Below are 18,739 nucleotides of genomic sequence, written 5' to 3'. Positions count from 1 at the left end.
GAATCAAGGAGATGACTTACCTAAGGTCACAGCAAGCAAGTGGTAGGGCAGAATTAGAACCCAGGTCCTTCTGACTTCCAAGGCCTTGCCCTACCCACCAGATCAGACTGCTTGACATTGCTTAGGAGTTGAAGGGCATGAGGCAGAGCAGGTGGGTGAGTGGTACAGGCCCCCAAGCGCTCAGTACAGTGCTTTGCACACCGTAAACACTCAATAGCGTGGCTTAGTGGCAAGACCACGGGCTTGGAAGTCAGAGGACATGGGTTCAAATCCCAGCTCTGCCACTTGTCAGCTGTGTGACTGTGGGCAAGTCACAACTTCTCTGTGCCTCAGTTACCTCATCTGTAAAATGGGTATTAACTGTGAGGCTCATGTGGGACAACCTGATTACCCCGTATCTCCCCCAGTGCTTAGAACAGTGCTCTGCACATAGTAAGCACTTAACAAATGCCAACATTATTATAATCCCACCTCCGCCACTTGCCTGCTGTGTGACCTTGGGCAAGCCACTTCACTTCTCTGGGCCTCAGTGGGAATGAAGACTGTGAACCCCAGGTGGGACAACCTCATTACCTTGTAATAATAATAATAATGATGATGTTGGTATTTGTTAAGCACTTACTATGTGCAGAGCACTGTTCTAAGCGCTGGGGTAGATACAGGGTAATCAAGTTGTCCCACATGAGGCTCACAGTCTTAATGTATCTACCCCAGAGCACAGCTTAACAAGCGCTTAACAAATCCCATCATTGATTAGACTGTAAGCCCATCAGTGGGCAGGGATTGTCTCTATCTGTTGCCCAATTGTCCATTCCAAGCGCTTAGTCCAGTGCTCTGCACACAGTGAGTGCTCAATAACAGCATGGCTCAGTGGAAAGAGCCCAAGCATGGGAGTCAGAGGTCATGGGTTCGAATCCCAGCTCGGCCACTTGTCAGCTGTGGGAGTGTGGGCAAGTCACTTCACTTCTCTGTGCCTCAGTTACCTCATCTGTAAAATGGGAATTAAGACTGTGAGCCCCACGTGGGACAACCTGATTCCCTTGTGTCTACCCCAGTGCTTAGAACAGTGCTCGGCACATAGTAAGCGCTTAACAAATACCAACATTACCCTATATCTACCCCAGTGCTTAGAACAGCGCTCTGCACATAGTAAGCGCTTAACAAATACTGTAGGCCCGTCAAAGGGCAGGGACTGTGTTACCGATTTGTCCATTCCAAGCGCTTAGTACAGTGCTCTGCACAGAGTAAGCACTTAACAAATACCAACATTACCCTGTATCTACCCCAGCGCTTAGAACAGTGCTCTGCACATAGTAAGCGCTTAACAAATACTGTAGGCCTGTCAAAGGGCAGGGACTGTGTTACCGATTTGTCCATTCCAAGCGCTTAGTCCAGTGCTCTGCACAGAGTAAGCGCTCAATAAATACTATTGAACGAACAAATACCCACATGGTTATTAAATACGATTGGACGGAGGCGGGAGCCCGCACAGGCCAGGTGGCAGGGGCTGAACCTGCGGCACCCGGTGACGTCACCTCTCCCTCCTTCCCGGGCGGGGGGATTCGTTGCCTATAGCAACAAGTCCCGCCCCCACCCCGTCTACGATTGGTCCGCCTCTCTTCAGGTCCCTTCCCAGCGGAACGAATCGGCGGGTGCTACGTCACCACTTGCCCTTTGCCCTCTGCGGCCCCTCCCTTCGAGGCCTTCCCCCTCCCCCCCTCCACGGGGGAGGTGGGGGCTCGCGCGCCTCACGGCGTGCGTCAGGACGTACGGGGGGACGTGCGCGCGCGCGTCCGGGGCCGCGCTTCGTCATCGCTGAGGGGAGGCCGCGGCCGGCGCGGGGACGATGAAGGCGGAGGCCGGCGCGGAGGAGGCGGCGGCGGCGACGACGACGGGCGGGCGGGAGGACGAGGAGGAGGCCCCTGTCGCTTCAAAATGAAGGGTGAGATTGGCGACACGGGGTGTCGGGCCGAGGGTCGGGCCGCGTCTCCTGACGAGGCAGGAAGCCGCGCGCTTCGCCTGGGACGGACGAGGCCACCTGACAGGAGGGCAAGGACACCCCTCCCCCCCTTCCTCAGCCTCAGTTTACCTCCCCCGTCCTCTTGGTAGAATAATAAGAATGGTGCTCTTTGTTAAGCGCTTCCTGTCAACCTTTGCCTAAGCGCTGATGAGGTTGGCCCACGTGGGGCTCACAGTTTGGACCCCCATTTGACGGATGGGGTCCCTGAGGCCCAGCGAAGTAATCACGATGGTATTTGATAAGCGCTTACTGTGTGCTGAGCGCTGTTCTAAGCGCTGGGGGAGATCCAGGGTCATCAGGGGGTCCCACGTCAGGCTCACAGGCTGCGTCCCCATTTTACAGATGAGGGAACTGAGACACGGAGAAGTGAAGTGACTTGCCCACAGTCACACAGCTGACAAGTAGAGCCCGGGATTCGAACCCAGGACCTCCGACTCCCCAGCCCGCAGAGCCGCGCCGCAGAAGGGCAGGGGAGGCTCGAAAAAGGGGAAGGACAACCCCATCCAACTGTAATAATAATAACAATATATAGAATATAATAATATAGTAACATTATTATTAATAATAATGGTATTTGGTAAGCGCTTACTCTGTGCCCAGCACTCTTCTAAGCGCTGGGGTCATCAGGTGGTCCCACGTGAGGCTCCCGCTCTTCATCCCGTGCTTAGACCCGTTGGCCACAGAGTAAGCGCTTAACAAATACCATAATTATTATCCCCATTTTACAGATGAGGTCCCTGAAGTACAGGGAAGTCAAGTCACTGGCCCAAAGGCAGCAAAGTGGTGGAGGCGGGATTAGAACCCACGACCTCTGACTCCTGAGCCCGGGCTCTGTCCACCGAGCCACGCCGCTTCTCTGTAGTGAACCCCACCAGCGTCTTTCCAGAGTGTCTTGCGCAAGGTTAGCCTCCAGAGAGCTGGGGAGCAACCACCTTTTCGAGGTAGTAAAGCCCTCCGAACCAAGCGTTTTCCCCCAAATCTTGGTAATAATCATCATGGTATTTGTTAGACCCTTAACTATGTGCCAGGCACTGTACTAAACGTTGGGGTGGATGATGATAATGTTGGTATTTGTTAAGCACTTACTGTGGGCCAACCCCTGTTATAAGTGCTGGAGTATTAATAATGATGATGATGGTATTTGTTAAGCGCTTACTATGTGCCAAGCGCTGGGGTAGATCCAGGGTGGTCAGGTTGTCCCACCTGGGGCTCTCAGTCTTCATCCCCATTTTGCAGATGCAGTAACAGGCGCAGAGAAGTCAAGTGACTTGCCCGAAATCAAGTGACTTGCCCAAAGTCACACAGCGTGCAAAGTGTCAGAGCCGGGATTCGAACCCACGACCTCTGACTTCCAAGCCCGGGCTCTTCCCACTAAGCCACACTGCTTCTCTGCAGATAGAAGCAGATCAGGGTGGATGCAGTCCCTGTCCGGTGTGAGGGCTCACAGTCTCAATCCCCATTTGACAGATGAGGGAACTGAGGCACAGAGAAGCGAAGTGGCTTTGCTCAAGGTTTTCTCACCATCACTACGTCATTTCCTAAAAGGATTCATTGTGTGCCACCAGTACAGTATTTTGTTCATTGCTAGGTTCCATGGCGATTCTGTAATGGCTGGCAACTCTAGCTGTGTTTATATCTTTGGTGCCCATTTAACAAACTAGACATAGACAGTATTCTCTGCTCTCACGAGTTTTATTTTTTATTGTTCCTTTTGCCCTTACTCTTTGGAAATCATTTCATGTTTTGCCTGCCTCTCCCATTAGATTGTAAATTATTTGAGAGTAAGGACCTGGTCTTTTCTTTTAGTTGTACCTTCCCAAGGCCTCTACACAAATTAGGCACTTAATAAACACCATTGATTGCATGAAAATTAAGTCTTTGCAGCCTGATTCGTTTTGGTTAATCTTGCATCATTTGGAAGACAGTCATGTTCAGACTAAACTCAGATGTACTAAACCATAAGTTCCTGCATTTACTAGTCCTTGATTCCAGGCAATTTTTAGTTCCTTTCTTTAGAAAGTCTCAAAGTATTTCGTATTTCTATGGTTTCACTTATCCTTCATACATCTTTAAGAGAAGTATAATGTAATTCTCTCTGTTCCCCACATATTGGGTAGTTAATCAGTCACTCAGTAAATAAGAGCTACAGTAAGAACTCAGTCTCTTCCTCACCCTAGTCAGTAAACATCCACAGATAGTCCACTCTCAGCCGGTCTCGGCCTCTACCTACTCTACTCCAGATTCCACTTTTGCAAGAAGCGATAGAAGATGCTATTTAGATTGTTTTATAGCTAAATGAAAAGGTATTGGTGATGCCACAACACACAGGCTTGTCATTAAAGCGGGGAGTCTAGTAAACAAGAACCAGAAACTTGAACTACTGGAACTGGTAAGTGTACTGTGGAGACATGCTGTGCCCGCTTATCACTTCTTTTCCCCAATGCGTGATAGATTCCCTCTGCTGTTTGTTCTTTAGGAAATGTAGCCCTGAAGCCAAAGAATTGGGAAAAAGAGAAAGCAATCCACGGCCATGCAAGCCAGCTACAGCCATCTTCACAACCCCTCGGGAACTGGAGGCGGTGAGGCTGCTTCAGCCTCCCAGTGCACCCATGTTCCACGACTCACAGGGGAAGGCGCTTGCCATCATACCGGAGATGTCCATATCCAGATAAACTCCGTACCTGGGGAAGGTGGGGAAAATTCCAGCTCCAGGTACACCAGGTCCAGTTCCCAGAGCTGCTCCCATGGCCGTGTGCACAGCCGCGCCCGTGGTCACTCCCATAACGAAGCGAGGCAGCCCGATGAGGCTTCAGTGGACTCGGGGGAACATGGCAACAGCTCCATCTCAGAGTTCCGCTATCTCTTCCAGTGGCTGCAAAAAAGTCTTCCCTATATTTTGATTCTGTGTTTCAAAGTTGTCGTACAACACATTACGGGTAAGGCGTAAGGAACCCTAGGGAACTTAAAATTGGATGCGTGCTTCCTTTGTCCTCTGAAATTTTAAAAATTTTATATTTTTGTTTCTTACCTTTTAGAGTTCTGTAACAGTAGAAAGCCAATTGCCAACCACAACAAAACCTGACATGCTGGAAAGTGGAAGGTGTAGGTTAGGCCTGGTCCGACAGAACCATTCCCAAGAAGGTGTTGAATCACTATAAACAGCCTCTAAACTCATTTCCCTTTCAACCCGTTTTGCGTACATCTGCATAGATCACCTTTTTAAAATGTCCTTGAACCCGTCACTCCCTTCAAAAATCTCCATTGGCTTTGTTTATAAGGCAGAATCTCCTGATCAGTGGCTTCAAGGCTGTTCATCTGCTGGCACCCTCTTGCTCATTTCTTCCCCTTCTGCTCATGCTATTCACTCCAAGCTTATTTAAATGTCTCTTGTTTTTGGACTCTCCTACCTCCAACCCTTTGCTCACACCTCTCTCTCCAACCTGGCATGCCATCCCTCCCTGCCCCCACCTCCCACTTACCCTTGCCCAACAGTGCATCTCCTCTTTTAAAGGCCCCCTAAAGTTACTTCCTTCACAGAGTGTTTCCTGATTTAATACTCCACCTTCCTGGTTCTACTTTCCCATCTGCCACCCCCACGCTCCTGTATGTACCTACTTATTCACTTGTGTCTGTTATTATTTGGCAAACATACCGTAGTTTGATCCGTCTCACCGACTGGGTTGTAGATTTGTAGACCAAAGGCAGGGATTAAGCCACTTCTATTGAATGTTTCCATTAATAGTGCAGGTTACTGTTCTACTGATTTGTCTGAAATTAGATGATAGTCTAGTTCAGATATCAATACAAAACACACCCACACGTGTTTGGTTAGCCAAATCAACCATGATCAGCCAGTTGATTTGGATTGCTGGTGGTCAAGTAAATTGGCTTTCCATTGTCTTTCATTTTAATTTGCTTTTTAACTTGCGTGAACTTTTTCTTTCTTCCAAATAACCAACACTTGTTTTCTAATAGGAATTTCTCTTGGAATTGGGCTGCTAACAACTTTTATGTATGCAAACAAAAGCATTGTAAATCAGGTTTTTCTAAGAGTAAGTATAATATTCAGACATTAATTTTTTTAAATTAGAATTTCTATCTCAACTTTCACTTTTAGTTTTTGAGAAACTAGAAGACATTACGTTATATTGGCATTTGGATAGTAGTTTGGGGATTTGGGCATCTAGGAGAACTTAACATGATGACTGTTACTTTTTTTTTTCTTTCTTCCATGAGATTTTTAGATATTACTTTGCCTCTGTTGGTAATCAGACTAGAGGGATGAAACAAATCCCATAGTACTATGACCAGCAGACTCACATTTCAGAAAGCCTGATTAAACTTTTGCTGTGTACTTTTAATTTCTTTAAAGGTGCTTGTAGACTTAACTCTTTGCAAAGTCTGTTTTAAGATCAGTCTGATTTTTAAAAATAGAGAAAATATGTGAATAATATGGTGACACTCAAGCATATAGTTGTCTTAAATAAAAGTCATAATGTACCAATATTTTTTATTTAGTTGTATTCATGTGCTTGTTCTAATACTAATTTTACATTGGCAGTCTGGTAAAAATTTAAGTGACACAAACTATAAAATTGTCTTCTTACAGGAAAAGTGCTCAAAGATACAGTGTGCTTGGTTACTGGTGTTCTTAACAGGATCTTCTGTTCTTTTGTATTACACCTTTCACTCTCAGACACTTTATCACAGGTAATTAGAGATCTAACTACATGATCAGTTGTGTATTTGTGTTACTATCTTTATTAGTATTAAAATGTTTCTGACTAGTTGCCCTCTGTTCTAACTGTATAAAATATAATTTAGCATTTCTAGAGATAGAGTAGAGGCAGTTGTTAACTGTGCTACCATATAAAATGAGAGAATGAAATATCAGCTCTAGCCATGTGTCGGGGTTTCACTGCATTCCAAAGTATATTTTGAAGCACATGACCTTAAGTCCTGTTGTTGGGGTGGCTAGCCCCGGTGCTTGTGTAGATGATTGTGATTCAGCAGCTCAGGCATTTTTAAATGTGGGTGTATAATTTTGACTTAAATGATAGTGTAAACCGGGCAGGTCAGACTCCTGGCCCGTAAGCCTCAAACGGCCACTGGGTATACAAAACATTACAGAGCTTGGAGAGGAAGAGAATATCCCATAACTTGGGCCCTGGATTCCCAGCCATGAGAGAACCACTCTCAGCTTGCCTCCAGGTACAGCGATGAGAGAGAAGAATGTGTTCCAGACTTGGAGTGAGTAGTGACCCTGGAGCCAAGAGGGAGCAAAGAGAGTCCTTCCTGCCCTGCAGAGGCGAGAGGAATTCCCAGCTCGTTTCCAGAACCCTTGTTGGTCTGGATTGGTAGGAGGAAGAGCATCCGTCCCAGCTGGAGCGAAGTGGGTTCCAGCTGACATCTTGGCTGCTCCGCTTCCATCTGGCTGCAAGGAGAGGTGGGGGCGAGGGCCAGCTGCCTACCTGGACTCCCAAATTACATAAAACTCTGGCCAAGGCAGCATCGGATGGTTATTGAGCTGCTCATTCTCTTCCTCTCTCAGTCGGGACGATTAGCAACTGTTAGAGCCCTATCTGGCAAAAATGCCCGCTTGCCTGTCCCAATCATGGCCTTTGTCTTGACTCAGCCTGGGCAAAATTTTGAAGCTGTAGTGTCTGAATCTAAGTGGGTACAGGAGAGGGCCTGGGCTTAAATACTGCTACTGAGTTAATACAATCCGGTATTATTAAGTTAATAATAATTATAAGTTAATTTTAAGGATAAAAGTTAATCCTTTCCCTCTTTGCCACCACCTTTCCCCTTCCCCTGCCAAATTCACCACTTGAGTAGCAGAGCTTCAGCTGTCAAATCTACTGTCAGAAACTTACGTAGGTTGAATCAGTGGGGAAGGAGTCCAGGGCTCTGAGCTCAGCCAAACCCCTGAGACTAATAGGAAGCCTGATTTAATCCAAACTTGTCCGCCAGTTGGACTTTGTCTGCTATTTGGAGAGATGGCACGAGGACAGACTTTTGGTAGCTACTTACATTGCTGGGGCATTTAGCCTTCCAATGCTATTTTCTGCCTTGGAACCCCCGGCCAATTCTTGTCCTGTGGATAGTAGTGAGGAATGATAATAGTACTTCTTAAGCGCTTACTATGTGCCAAGCATGGTTCTAAAGCCTTGGGATAGATACGAGTTAATCTTGTTGGACACAATCCCTGTCCCACGTGGGGCTCACACTGTTAATCCCCATTTTACAGATGAGGTAATTGAGGCCCAGAGAAGTGAAGTGACTTTACCAAGAGCACACAGCAGACATGTGGCAGAGCCAAGATTAGAACCAAGGTCCTTCTGACTCCCAGACCCCGGCTCTATTCACGAGGCCACACTCCTCTAATAGCGAGGAATAGCAAGGACCCAGCCCAAGTTGGTAAGGAAAATGAGAATGAATAAGAAAGGGATTAAAAGCAGCCATGGCACCCTGAGTGAACTCCAATCTGAATCCTTTTAACCCCCTCAAAAATATCTTCTGTGCTGGCTGCCCAGCACCCTCCGCGGTTAAGATGTCACTGCCACATTTTTCTTCAGAAAACTGTAGTTTTCTGAACTAATAGACAAGAGTATTTAGAATCTAGAAATGATCTGGTGATTTGGGGGCCTAAGGAACAAGTGTTGAAGTTTTCATCTTGCAGATGAGGAAATGAGTCTTTAAAGGAGCTAGTGGCATGTAAGGAGTGAGTGATGAGAGCTGATGGTTGAAAATAGTTCTAGTCCTACAGTGTTCTCTCCACTGCAGCTAAGCCGTTGACTCGCTCTCATTTCAAAAAAATAGCTGTTTCTCAATTTAGAAGTCACCATTTGGGGCACTGTATCTGCTGGTGATTAGCCCAGATGGTTTTGGGGTCTCTGGAGGGGCGAGGAGGAGGAAAAGCAGATGGGTGGATGAAGGCAGAGGATTAGGGACGAAAGTCACGGGCATAGTTAGGGACAAGAAGAGTGGCAAAACTGGCCCTTGAGGATTAAGTCCAGTTGCAGAGGGAGCAGCTGGGAAAGGGGAAGGGCAGAGGTTGAGGCAAAGATAACTAGATGTTGGCCAGGTTTTTCTGCTGATCAGGTGTTACAATTCATATCTTTATTAGGTTTCGGTCTAATGCAAATCAGTAAATGTCAATAAATGTTAACCAAAAAAAGCCCCATATTTATTTGTTGTGGCCATCTTTGCCGTTTTCCTTTTAATAGCTTAATCTTCTTAAACCCTTCGCTGGACTTTTTGAACTTCTGGGATGTACTTTGGATTGTGGGAATCACAGATTTCATTCTAAAATTCCTCTTCATGGGCTTCAAATGCCTTATTTTATTGGTGCCTTCTTTTGTGATGTCTTTTAAATCTAAGGTAAGAAAATAACTTTGTTTATTAACTAAAATAGAAGCATGCTGTCATGTTAATGTTAGCGAGATCTATTTTCTTAGTTATTTATAGTTGACTTATGCATCCTTAAAATGACAATCCTAGGATTCAAGTTTCCTGCATTTGCTGATTCCAAAGACTTTTCAATTGAAAAGAGTGAGGGAAAGGCTTCCCTTTTAATAATTGGTGAACTCACTGAAGCGTTAGTATGAAGAAGTCAGTACCTATCTCTGAGTTAAAAATTTATAGGAAATAAGATTGAAGTTGGTTTTAATAGTGCCTTTTTTCTTGGGGGAAGGGGAGAAATGCATTAAGAATTTTCAGTGAGTCAGACTTCACAGTGGAGCACAGAGGAGTAGAGCTCTAAGAAATAGAGGCATGATAACTTGGAAGTTTGGAAAACCGTCTGACCAAATGGTGTATCAATTTTGTAGACTTTATTTTGAATGAGCATTCAGATTGCTTTTCATGTACCTGAACTTTGAAAACATTTCAAAGATAGAAAGCAGACTGAGAAGGAGGCGAGAGAAATCAAGCTAATTGGGCAGGGGGGACGAACATGGTGGAGTGACGGAAAGACAAACCTGCTGGGGAGGAGGAAGGAAACAAGTTTGACCAGAATAGGTCAAGGTAGGATAAAAGCAAGAGAGAAATCTATGGGCATAGGTTTGTTAAAATTAGGAAAAAGTGGCCAAGAGACTGAAATGGCAAGAGGCCAAGAGCAGGATGGAGCCAAAATGACTGGAAGAATCCCGAGCATTTTCGAGCCAACATGAAGCACAGTTTTTTCACTGCATAAAGCCAAGGAACAACCTCATCTCAAAAATTGCTTATAGGTTTGGTTACTGCAATTGAGGAAGGTTGAGTGAGAGCTGGAAAAGCTATAAAGAAGCGGGGCTACATAGGAACAAGGAAATAGCTTCTGGCTGAGGGTAGTCTGATTCTACTGTCTGGAAGAATGATGGCTGAAATAATAGCCTTTTTAAAAAAAGCATGCCTCCTCCAAGGGGCCTTCCCAGCCTTCCCCCACTAAGCCTTCATTTCCTCTTTTCCCACTCTCTTCTGTATCACCCTTGCACTTGTATTTGCACCCTTTATTCACCTCTCCCTCAGCCCCACAACACTTACATACATATCCTTAATTTATTTATATTAATGTCTGTTTCCCCCTCTAGGCTCGTTACGGATAGGGAACACGTCTACCAACTCTGTTATATTAAACGTTTAGTGCAGTGCTTTGCACACAGTAAGCCCTCAATAAATACAGTCGATCGATTGACTGAAAGGGTACATGATTGAAATCTACCAAATTAAGAAGGGCTTAGATACTGTAAGCATGTAATTGGTCATTAAATTCTCCATCCCTGGACTGGGACACATGTTGAAGTTCAAAGGTGGAAGGTTCAAAACAAGGAAGGAAAATGTTTCACAGTACATGGGAAACATTAAAATTCATTTTTACGTGAAGCTGTGCAGGTAAAACAACAGGTTTGAGAAAAATATTGATGGTATTTAAAAATGATGGTATTTAAGTGCTTACTTACTGTGCTAAGTGCTGGCGTAGGTACAAGATCGTCTGGTTGGACACAGTCCCTATCTCCTTGCCACGGAGCTCTCTAAGCAGGAGGGATGGACAAATCCTTAGGTTTTTATGTACACAGTATGCTATTAGATAGAAAAATAGGAGATGTTAGATGTTACATCCCTTACCACAAGGTTGGATAGCACAGAAGAGCCATCCCACTTCCTCCAAGAATCTCCTGAAGCTCGTTATCGGAAACAATGGAGTCGAACAGACCAGTGATCTGATCAATATGACATGCCTTATGACAGTAATTTGCTTAAATATTGTGACTTCTTGCTAATCAGATCTCCGTCTTAAAGATTTTGGTTGGCAGATATAAAAATATAGAGTGAATCTTGCCAAACATATAGTTTTTACCAAGCAGTTCCATTGCTCTACATAAAGAAATGCTTCAGTGAAGACCTGTGTAGAGAACAGGTAAACACAGGCTTTTTAAATTAGGCTTTAGGGCTTCTGATATCATACGATAGATGGGAAGTTGGCAGAGGTTAAAACAGTTGCAGTTTTGACTAGAACCTATAATTTTCTGGTTCTTGCCATTTCAGTGTCATACCTGCACTCTGTTTTTTTTTAATGCAGTGTATATAATTTTGTTTTAAACCTCAGCCTGAGTGGGTGTTTTTTTTTTTCCCTCTTCCTCCCTTAGGGCTATTGGTATATGCTTTTAGAAGAACTGTGCCAGTATTACCGCACCTTTGTTCCTATACCTGTTTGGTTTCGTTACCTTGTTAGTTACGGAGAGTTGGACAGTGCGGCGGGATGGAGTCTTGGGGTATTGCTGGGGCTTCTCTACCTCATCCTGAAAGTAAGTATTTAATTTATCTTTAAACTGGATCTCATTTGTCTTTGAAACACTAAAATGCTGCAGAAATTCTCCCGAGATGACCGTATTTGTTGGACCAGAATCTGCTGGCTTCTGTAATTTTCCTATTGATCACAAATGTACATGATAGTGTTAAACACCTTTCAGTCAAGGATTTCAGAGTGTTAATTTATTCTCACCTCACCACTGTGGGATACCAGGTTGTAACCTTATTTTTTAGAAATAAAACATAATGTGAGGAGTAGAATCTTAAGATTTTAAAATAAATGCACAGTGTAAATTGGGTTAAACCTCTTCCCTGTCTGTCGAGGTGGCTAGTTTTAGGTTTTGAAACAATGTGGCCCAGTGGACAGAGCTTAGGCCTGGGAGTCAGAGGACCGGGGTTCTAATCCTGACTCTGCCACTTGTCTTCTGTGTATAACCTTGGGCAAGTCACCTCAGATCCCTCATCTGCAAAATGGAGATTCACTACCTCTTCTCCCTCGTTGCTTTGACTCTGAGCCCCATGTGGAACGTGATTATCTTCCCCAGTGCTTAGTATGATGCTTGGACTATAGTAAGCGCTTAACAAATACCGTTATTATTTTTGGATCTGATGTCATCACCTGTTTAGGTGTTAGAACCTCAGTGTGTCATGTACGGTTACAGCAGCGTGTCTCTCCACTTCGCCTAGGGGTAACAAATCTCTCGACTTTTCCTCTCCCCATGCCAAGTCCCAGGGTGCCCTCCCTACTGAACCCAGGGATGGTCTAAAATTCCAAGGACAAAGAACAAGCAGGGGAGAGTCAGTGTGAATGTACATTATGTAAAGTTGGATCACAGGAGAGAACATTCACTTATTATTTGCTTTGTTTTAGATGTCTCTCTCTACTCACTGCTTCAGACATTCTTAATTTACCCTCCCCTGGCTAAGAGTAGGCTCACTAGAACTTGATATATGTACTGTATTTTGGAGAGAGATGATTTGTAAAGTGGAAATTAAGGTCTCTTAAGTTCTCCAAATTAAGCATTAGATTTCAGAGTTTGCCAGGGCTTTGAACTAGGCCAGGTGGTGGTCAAAGTCTCCAAGACATCTGTAAAAAGCTTGGGAAGAGGTAGGCCTTTGAGCTAAATTCACTTTGATCTGATTTCTCATTTCAGCTTTTGGATTTTTTTGGACATCTGCGAACCTTCAGAAGGGTTTTAAAGACATTTTTTACTCAGCCAGTGAGTATTTTCAGTTACTTAGTATCCTTATTAGCATTCACTTTGTTTACAAAAGCATTTTGGAAGTTTACTGCGTGAACCTACTAGACTGTTTCATTCTCTTGACTGTTTAGATTTGATGATTGATCATATAAATCTCTTGCCAATGAAGACTCGAGAATCTACAGAAATTTCCTAACATGTCTTTTTGGGATCTTTTTCTTCCTAGTTCTCTTTTATCATTGGGATGTAGGCAGTGACCTCTCTTATAGAAAGAATGCTTTTTGCATTTGTCTAAGCTACATTTTGATGTGCTCTTTGTCATCTTTGGCAAAACATGTCTTGAAGAAGGCCTCGGTGGTCTTGTTCTCAGAAAGCAGAAGCCAAGCAGGAAAGTGGAATTGCCTGTACATTGTTTAGGAGTCAGGGAAGATGGGAAGGAGGCAGGGAGGGCGGGGCTTGGTTAGGACATAGCATAAGTCATGGCATGTTGTCCATGTGTATGTCTAGATCCCATGGTTCTGTGTTCCCATATGTTTATGAATCCCTGTACATGTTTACGTGTGTGAATGATCTGTAGGTCTGTGGGAGGTGCATAGGTGGGGCAGTGAATCTGTGCTAAGTATAATAATTATGACACTTATTAAGTGCTTATTATAAGCTGAGCATTGAGGTTATCAGGTTGTATTAGTGTTAAGCTTCTTGAGGGCAAAGATTGTGTCTTTTGTCTCTTTTGAATTCTCCCAACCACTCGGTAGATTGTTGGGCCTATAATATCACTCACTGAGTACTGTTGATGGTAGGAGTCTATATTTGGTTATGTTTTTATGCAAGGGGTTGTGAATGTGTTGTCATATCATTTGGGGGTGGGGGTAACACACACACATAAGGATATCCCAGAAGTCTCGCCCCTAAGGGGAAAAATACATGTTACTTGGAATTATCTTTTTATTCAAAGTGCATGCCACAATATCTCTTGATGTATGCAGACATCAGGCTGTATTATTTCCTGAATTATATAAAACCAACATTAGAAGTGTTTCACTTTAGGAATATATTTTCTCTTTGAGTCGAGACTTCTGGGATGAGGGGGGGAAGAGAGAGAGTGAGCCTCCTGTTCTTCCCTTCTTCCCACACCTGACAAGTTGCAGTTCAAGGGTCAGCTACAAATTCCCCACAGCTGCAGCCTCTGTCAGCTGTGGCCAGGACCTTCAGGTGCCCTGGCCACTTCTGAGGTCTCAAGCTTATTAATGTACCGTCCAGTATCGGTGGACTGTCTCCCCTCAGACCTCGGCCTTCTCGTCTGCCTTTGGGACTCCAGTGAGGGAGCATTCCCTGCTGAGGCTTGAGCGTCAGGTAGGGCAGACAAGAGAGGTTGAGAAGGGTCAGGGACAGAAGAAGGGGATCGAAGCAAGGAAGAAAAAAGGTAAGAGGCTTAGAAATGAGACTAACTGTAGAGCAGCGGGGTTAGGGAGGGTAAGGCTGTGGCGTTGGCACAGAGGGGCAGACGTGGTCAGGAGAGATGGAGGGCTGGGTCCCCCCTCCAGTGATTGCCCTTCTTGGGCAGCACGTCCTCCATTTCGTGCTGAGGCCTTCCCTGAGATACATACACTATGTCCTGGGAGGGCCAGCAAGATGGCAATCCTGAGGTTTCTTCATGGAGGTGTAAAAGTGTGGATCGTTGTAGACTTGTACTGTAAATTGACCCTCATTGGAGGGTCTATCAGCCACAGAGCCTCTAAAGATGGCCAGTTTAAGGAAAAAATCTACGAACACCCAAAAAACCTGCTTCCAAGTAAGGCTTGGAGGGGAGCGGATTGCTTGGAATTAAGAAATAGAAATTAATGGAAAAATAATTTTCTTATTTCTAGAACTATGGCGTGACTGCCAGCAAGAGACAGTGTTCAGAAGCCGATGATCTTTGTTCAATCTGCCAAGCTGAATTTCAGAAACCCATTCTTCTCATCTGCCAGGTAATCATGAGTCTTTAGGTTGCCTAAGAGCCATTTAGAAGCTCCTTTGGGTGGCATTTCTGCTATTTAAACTATGCATCAAAATAATCTGAATTGTTCTCGGTGGAAATGTTTGTTGATAGGTAGTCCTTTTTTCAAGTGGCTTAGAAAGTCTTAAAATGCTTTCTGATTTTTAGGAAAATGTTCATAAAATCAAGAAAGAATCTAGGCAGATTATATTTTATTTGGGTATAAATGGTGCATAGTAAAGGATTTGGGGAAAAATGTGCACTTCCTTTTAGGAATAATGGGGAATTGAGATATCTTAAAATGAGAACAATTTCACATATTAGCAGGTCTTTCTAGGTGCCCTTAGTGTATGCCAGGTAGCATGGTCTACTAGATGGGGAATTGGTCTGGGTCTGTTATCCACTGGCCCACTATATGACTGAGGGAAGTTAAGTGATTTGCCCCATTTCCTCATCTGTAAAAAATGGGGATAATAATCCCTTTGTCTTCCTATCTTCTTCTGTAAAAGAACTCACTGCTAAGGCAGATCAAAAAACTATGGTGCAGGCACCATCACTTGGTTCCTTCAAGCATCCCGTTGCTATCAGGAAAAGTGGCATGGTGTAGTGGATAGAACACGGGCCTGGGAGTCAGCAGGTCACGGGTTCTAATCCCGGCTCCACTTGTTTGCTGTGTGGCCTTGGGCAAGTCACTTCACTTCTGTGCCTCAGTCCCCTCATCTGTAAAATGGGGATTAAGATTGTGAGTCCCGTGTGGGACGGTGACCGTGTGCAACCTTATTTGCTTGCATCCACTCCAGCGCTTAATACAGTGCCTGGCACATAGTAAGTGCTTAACAAATACCACAGTTATTACTATTGGAGGCAAACCACTGGGCTGGATGGACCAGGACTATGACCTAGATGTGGCATTTCTTAAGTTCTTGTGTTCACAGAGGCCAGTAGGGTTCCAATATTAAAATGTGTAAAAATGTCCCTCCCACTCAAGAAGCCAAAAACTAACGGCAAAAGCATGGTGTGCCGCTGCCTACCAAATGTAAACGCTGGCTCTTCTTTGTTTCGCAGCATATATTTTGTGAAGAATGCATCTCGCTGTGGTTTACTCGAGAGAGAACTTGTCCACTGTGCAGAACTGTTATTTCAGACCATGTTAGCAAATGGAAAGATGGAGCCACTTCATCACACCTTCAGATCTATTAAACCTAGGAGCCCACCTTGGGGGGGCCAAAAACATGGGCTCCGGTTTATGCTTTGATGAACAATGTGAATACTACTGAAAGTGGTGGAATGGATTTCCAATACTAAAAGGTCAGATCTAGACATGAATATTTTTATCAGCTTTTAGAGCTTATTAAATGCTAAAAGTTCAAATTATTGGTAACACTCCGAGTGTTTGGGAGTTAAGTGGGTAGAATTCTGCATTGTTTTGATTTTTTAAATCAATGTTCAGAACCAATTTTGTGTAGCATAAGGCAGCAGCACCTTCATTCTTTTGGTCTTGTAGATGGAAAAGTTTGCAGCATTAGGTTGTAAATTGCGTTTATTCTTGTCGACTTTACCAAAAACGGCAGTGAATGGTCGTTGGGTGAGCTTAGAACTCAGGCATTATTTCCAGCATTATTGTTCAAAATTAAGAATCTTATTTTTCATGACATTTTTTTCTAAAAATAGAACTTTCTTCAGGTTCATGTAGATTACTAATTGACTTTTCTAATTCTAATCATGAATCACTCTTAAAATTGGTTTTTAAAATTTTATAAAAATTTGTATTTTTAAATATAAAGCTTTAAATACTATATTTTTTATCGATAACAAATCCGATTTTCTAAAGGAAAACAATTTGCCAGCAGAGAAATATTTTAACATTGTTCTTCAGTCTGTAGTATGACCAGCAATCAATGAGAATAAATGCAATTTAAATCCATCTGTTTGTGGATTTTAGACAGGCATGCTTGTCAGCTCTAGTATTCATAATCTCGCTTTTATATTGTCCTCAGTACTTCTGTGTATTATAAAATTCCCCATTAAAATTGGATTACAAAGCATTGGAATGATGTTATAAATCCCCGCTGATGTTGGTGCAGCTTACAAAATAAGGCCCATCATTTCAGTAGCAAGTGTTTAGGAAATGTTTTCTGTTCATTAATATTATTGGCTTAATTTTACAAAGACATATACTTTCTATTGTCAAACTTCTTTGCCTTGGCACACAATGGGGACTGTCTTACAGTGGATTGATTTCCTCTTTTCCCCTCTCCAGCACCCCATTTCAAAATCAGTCCTGAATTCCTTCTTGAAGAGGTAGTTCTTTTGGAAGTTGAGGCAGCAAAGGAACTTAGCTTGGGCAAGAAGGAATACGGGCATTTGGCAGACAAGATGGCCTACTCTTACTTTGGAACAAACCCAGAACAGTGCTTGGCACGTAGTATGCGCTTAAATACCGTCATTATTATTACCAGCCCAGAATTGGGCCGAAGGGAAGGAATCAGTGTATTTCTTCATGAAGTGGCACTTCATTAAACGTGAATGTCCTTAGCCACTCCCATAAAGAAGTAGAACCTGTAGAATGAGTCAGGTGTTCAGGCCATTCCTAACGAAACATTGTCTTTAAATTACCCTCTTTGCAGATGTGGATGTCTGAGGGTGGATGAACCAAGAGAGCGTAATTTATGCAGTAGGTATTTATTGCCCTTTGGGGAGTCCGAGAAGAGGGCCTAGGCGATCATCTCTTTAACGTGAGAGTTTTGTAGCTACAGAGGTAAGGGGATTTTTGCAGGGGGTGGAATTGCAAATTTTCTGAAAGCACAGGTTTGTGATATATGTGTAAAAGTCTGTCCTTTCATTGGCCATCATCTTCCCTGCCTCCTATTCTCCGAGGAGGTGGCTACACATCCTCAGGTTGGGGTCAAGGGGTGTGTTCAGAAGATAGTAAAGAAGTGACAGTTCAGGTTGAATGCCAGGAAGGAAATCTTATTTCTAGCAGTCTGGGAGGAAGATAGCAGCCCTCTTCCCTCTCAAGTCAGTCCATGCTGTTTGCTCACATTCCCCACAACAGGCTTGCAGTATTTTACATTTCAGGAGATGGGTATGGACTTTCTTCAATTCCCATCAGCCATACCACTGTAGCATAGGACTACTCTCTTCCCTTTGCACCTTTTCTTCCCGTTTTGAATGGTTAAAAGCAATTCCTCTAATGACCAAAATGCCATTAAAATTGGTTCGGTTTTATGGCTCCACCGAAGTGGATAATCTCCCCCTTCAGCTCATTCTGCCTCCCTGTCGCCTCATTCTAGTTTGTAGTTTTTCTTGTCTTTCCAATCTCACAGCTGAGGGCAAAGGCCAGGGCCAGGACCATGGCTGTAAAGGGGGGCTAGCCTTTGCAATTTCGAGGTTAAGTCACAGCCATTTAGTGGATCTGACACTGTCTTCTGCATGCACCCTCCCTCCCCCCACCATGTAATTGAGATGTAATAATTTCACCAGATTAATGTCTCATAGGTTAAAAACCATTGCAATTCTGGTGTGACCCCCTGAAGAAGTCTAACCAGTGTGGAATTGTCTCCCCCTGCTGGATTCAGACCCCTTGTTTATTAATTGTAAATCAGCATTTTTTTATACAAGGAAATTTAAACTCGTGTGCATATACGCTGCTGCCTCTTCACTGCAACGTAAGAGTTCCGACTTGAAGGCCAGGCTGTAAAGCGTGTTGCTGGCCATTATCTGACCCACTATCCCTTCCATCAGTGA

At 44.0% G+C, this 18,739-nt stretch overlaps 1 protein-coding gene and 1 long non-coding RNA gene across 3 annotated transcripts in view; one reads left to right on the top strand and one right to left on the bottom strand.

The window, feature by feature from the left end:
* The window catches only part of LOC114817659, a 37,843-nt gene extending 36,247 nt beyond the window's left edge, over positions 1-1,596 (bottom strand). Inside the window, exon 1 of the long non-coding RNA XR_003765513.2 lies at positions 1,450-1,596. This is a non-coding gene — a long non-coding RNA (uncharacterized LOC114817659). The remainder of the gene's footprint in view (positions 1-1,449) is intronic.
* Positions 1,597-1,791: 195 nt separating this feature from the next.
* On the top strand, positions 1,792-18,233 carry RNFT1 (ring finger protein, transmembrane 1). 2 transcript variants are annotated; one of them, XR_005660971.1, is made up of 10 exons: positions 1,792-1,942; positions 4,497-4,956; positions 5,996-6,072; positions 6,630-6,730; positions 9,250-9,403; positions 11,650-11,808; positions 12,967-13,032; positions 14,883-14,984; positions 16,058-16,300; positions 17,620-18,233. XR_005660971.1 is itself a non-coding variant. In XM_029082143.2 (9 exons), the coding sequence occupies exons 2-9, from the start codon at positions 4,551-4,553 to the stop codon at positions 16,190-16,192; spliced, it is 1,200 nt and encodes a 399-aa protein (XP_028937976.1). In that variant the 5' UTR covers positions 1,793-1,942; positions 4,497-4,550; the 3' UTR covers positions 16,193-17,043. The 2 variants fall into 2 exon arrangements, 1 of the variants encoding a protein (XP_028937976.1); XM_029082143.2 differs by lacking the exon at positions 17,620-18,233 and having other exon boundaries at positions 1,793-1,942; positions 16,058-17,043.
* The last annotated feature ends 506 nt before the right edge of the window (positions 18,234-18,739 follow it).

The sequence above is a fragment of the Ornithorhynchus anatinus genome, chromosome 17 (assembly GCF_004115215.2).
Source record: "Ornithorhynchus anatinus isolate Pmale09 chromosome 17, mOrnAna1.pri.v4, whole genome shotgun sequence".
Lineage (NCBI taxonomy): Eukaryota > Metazoa > Chordata > Mammalia > Monotremata > Ornithorhynchidae > Ornithorhynchus > Ornithorhynchus anatinus.
This window is presented reverse-complemented; position numbering and strand designations above follow the sequence as displayed.

Excerpts from the sequence above, each read along its gene's own strand:
- RNFT1 (XM_029082143.2), top strand. The coding sequence starts at position 4,551 with ATGCAAGCCAGCTACAGCCATCTTCACAACCCCTCGGGAACTGGAGGC. Across the intron at positions 6,073-6,629 it reads TAAATCAGGTTTTTCTAAGA|GAAAAGTGCTCAAAGATACA; the intron begins GTAAGTATAATA and ends GTCTTCTTACAG. Across the intron at positions 13,033-14,882 it reads AGACATTTTTTACTCAGCCA|AACTATGGCGTGACTGCCAG; the intron begins GTGAGTATTTTC and ends TCTTATTTCTAG.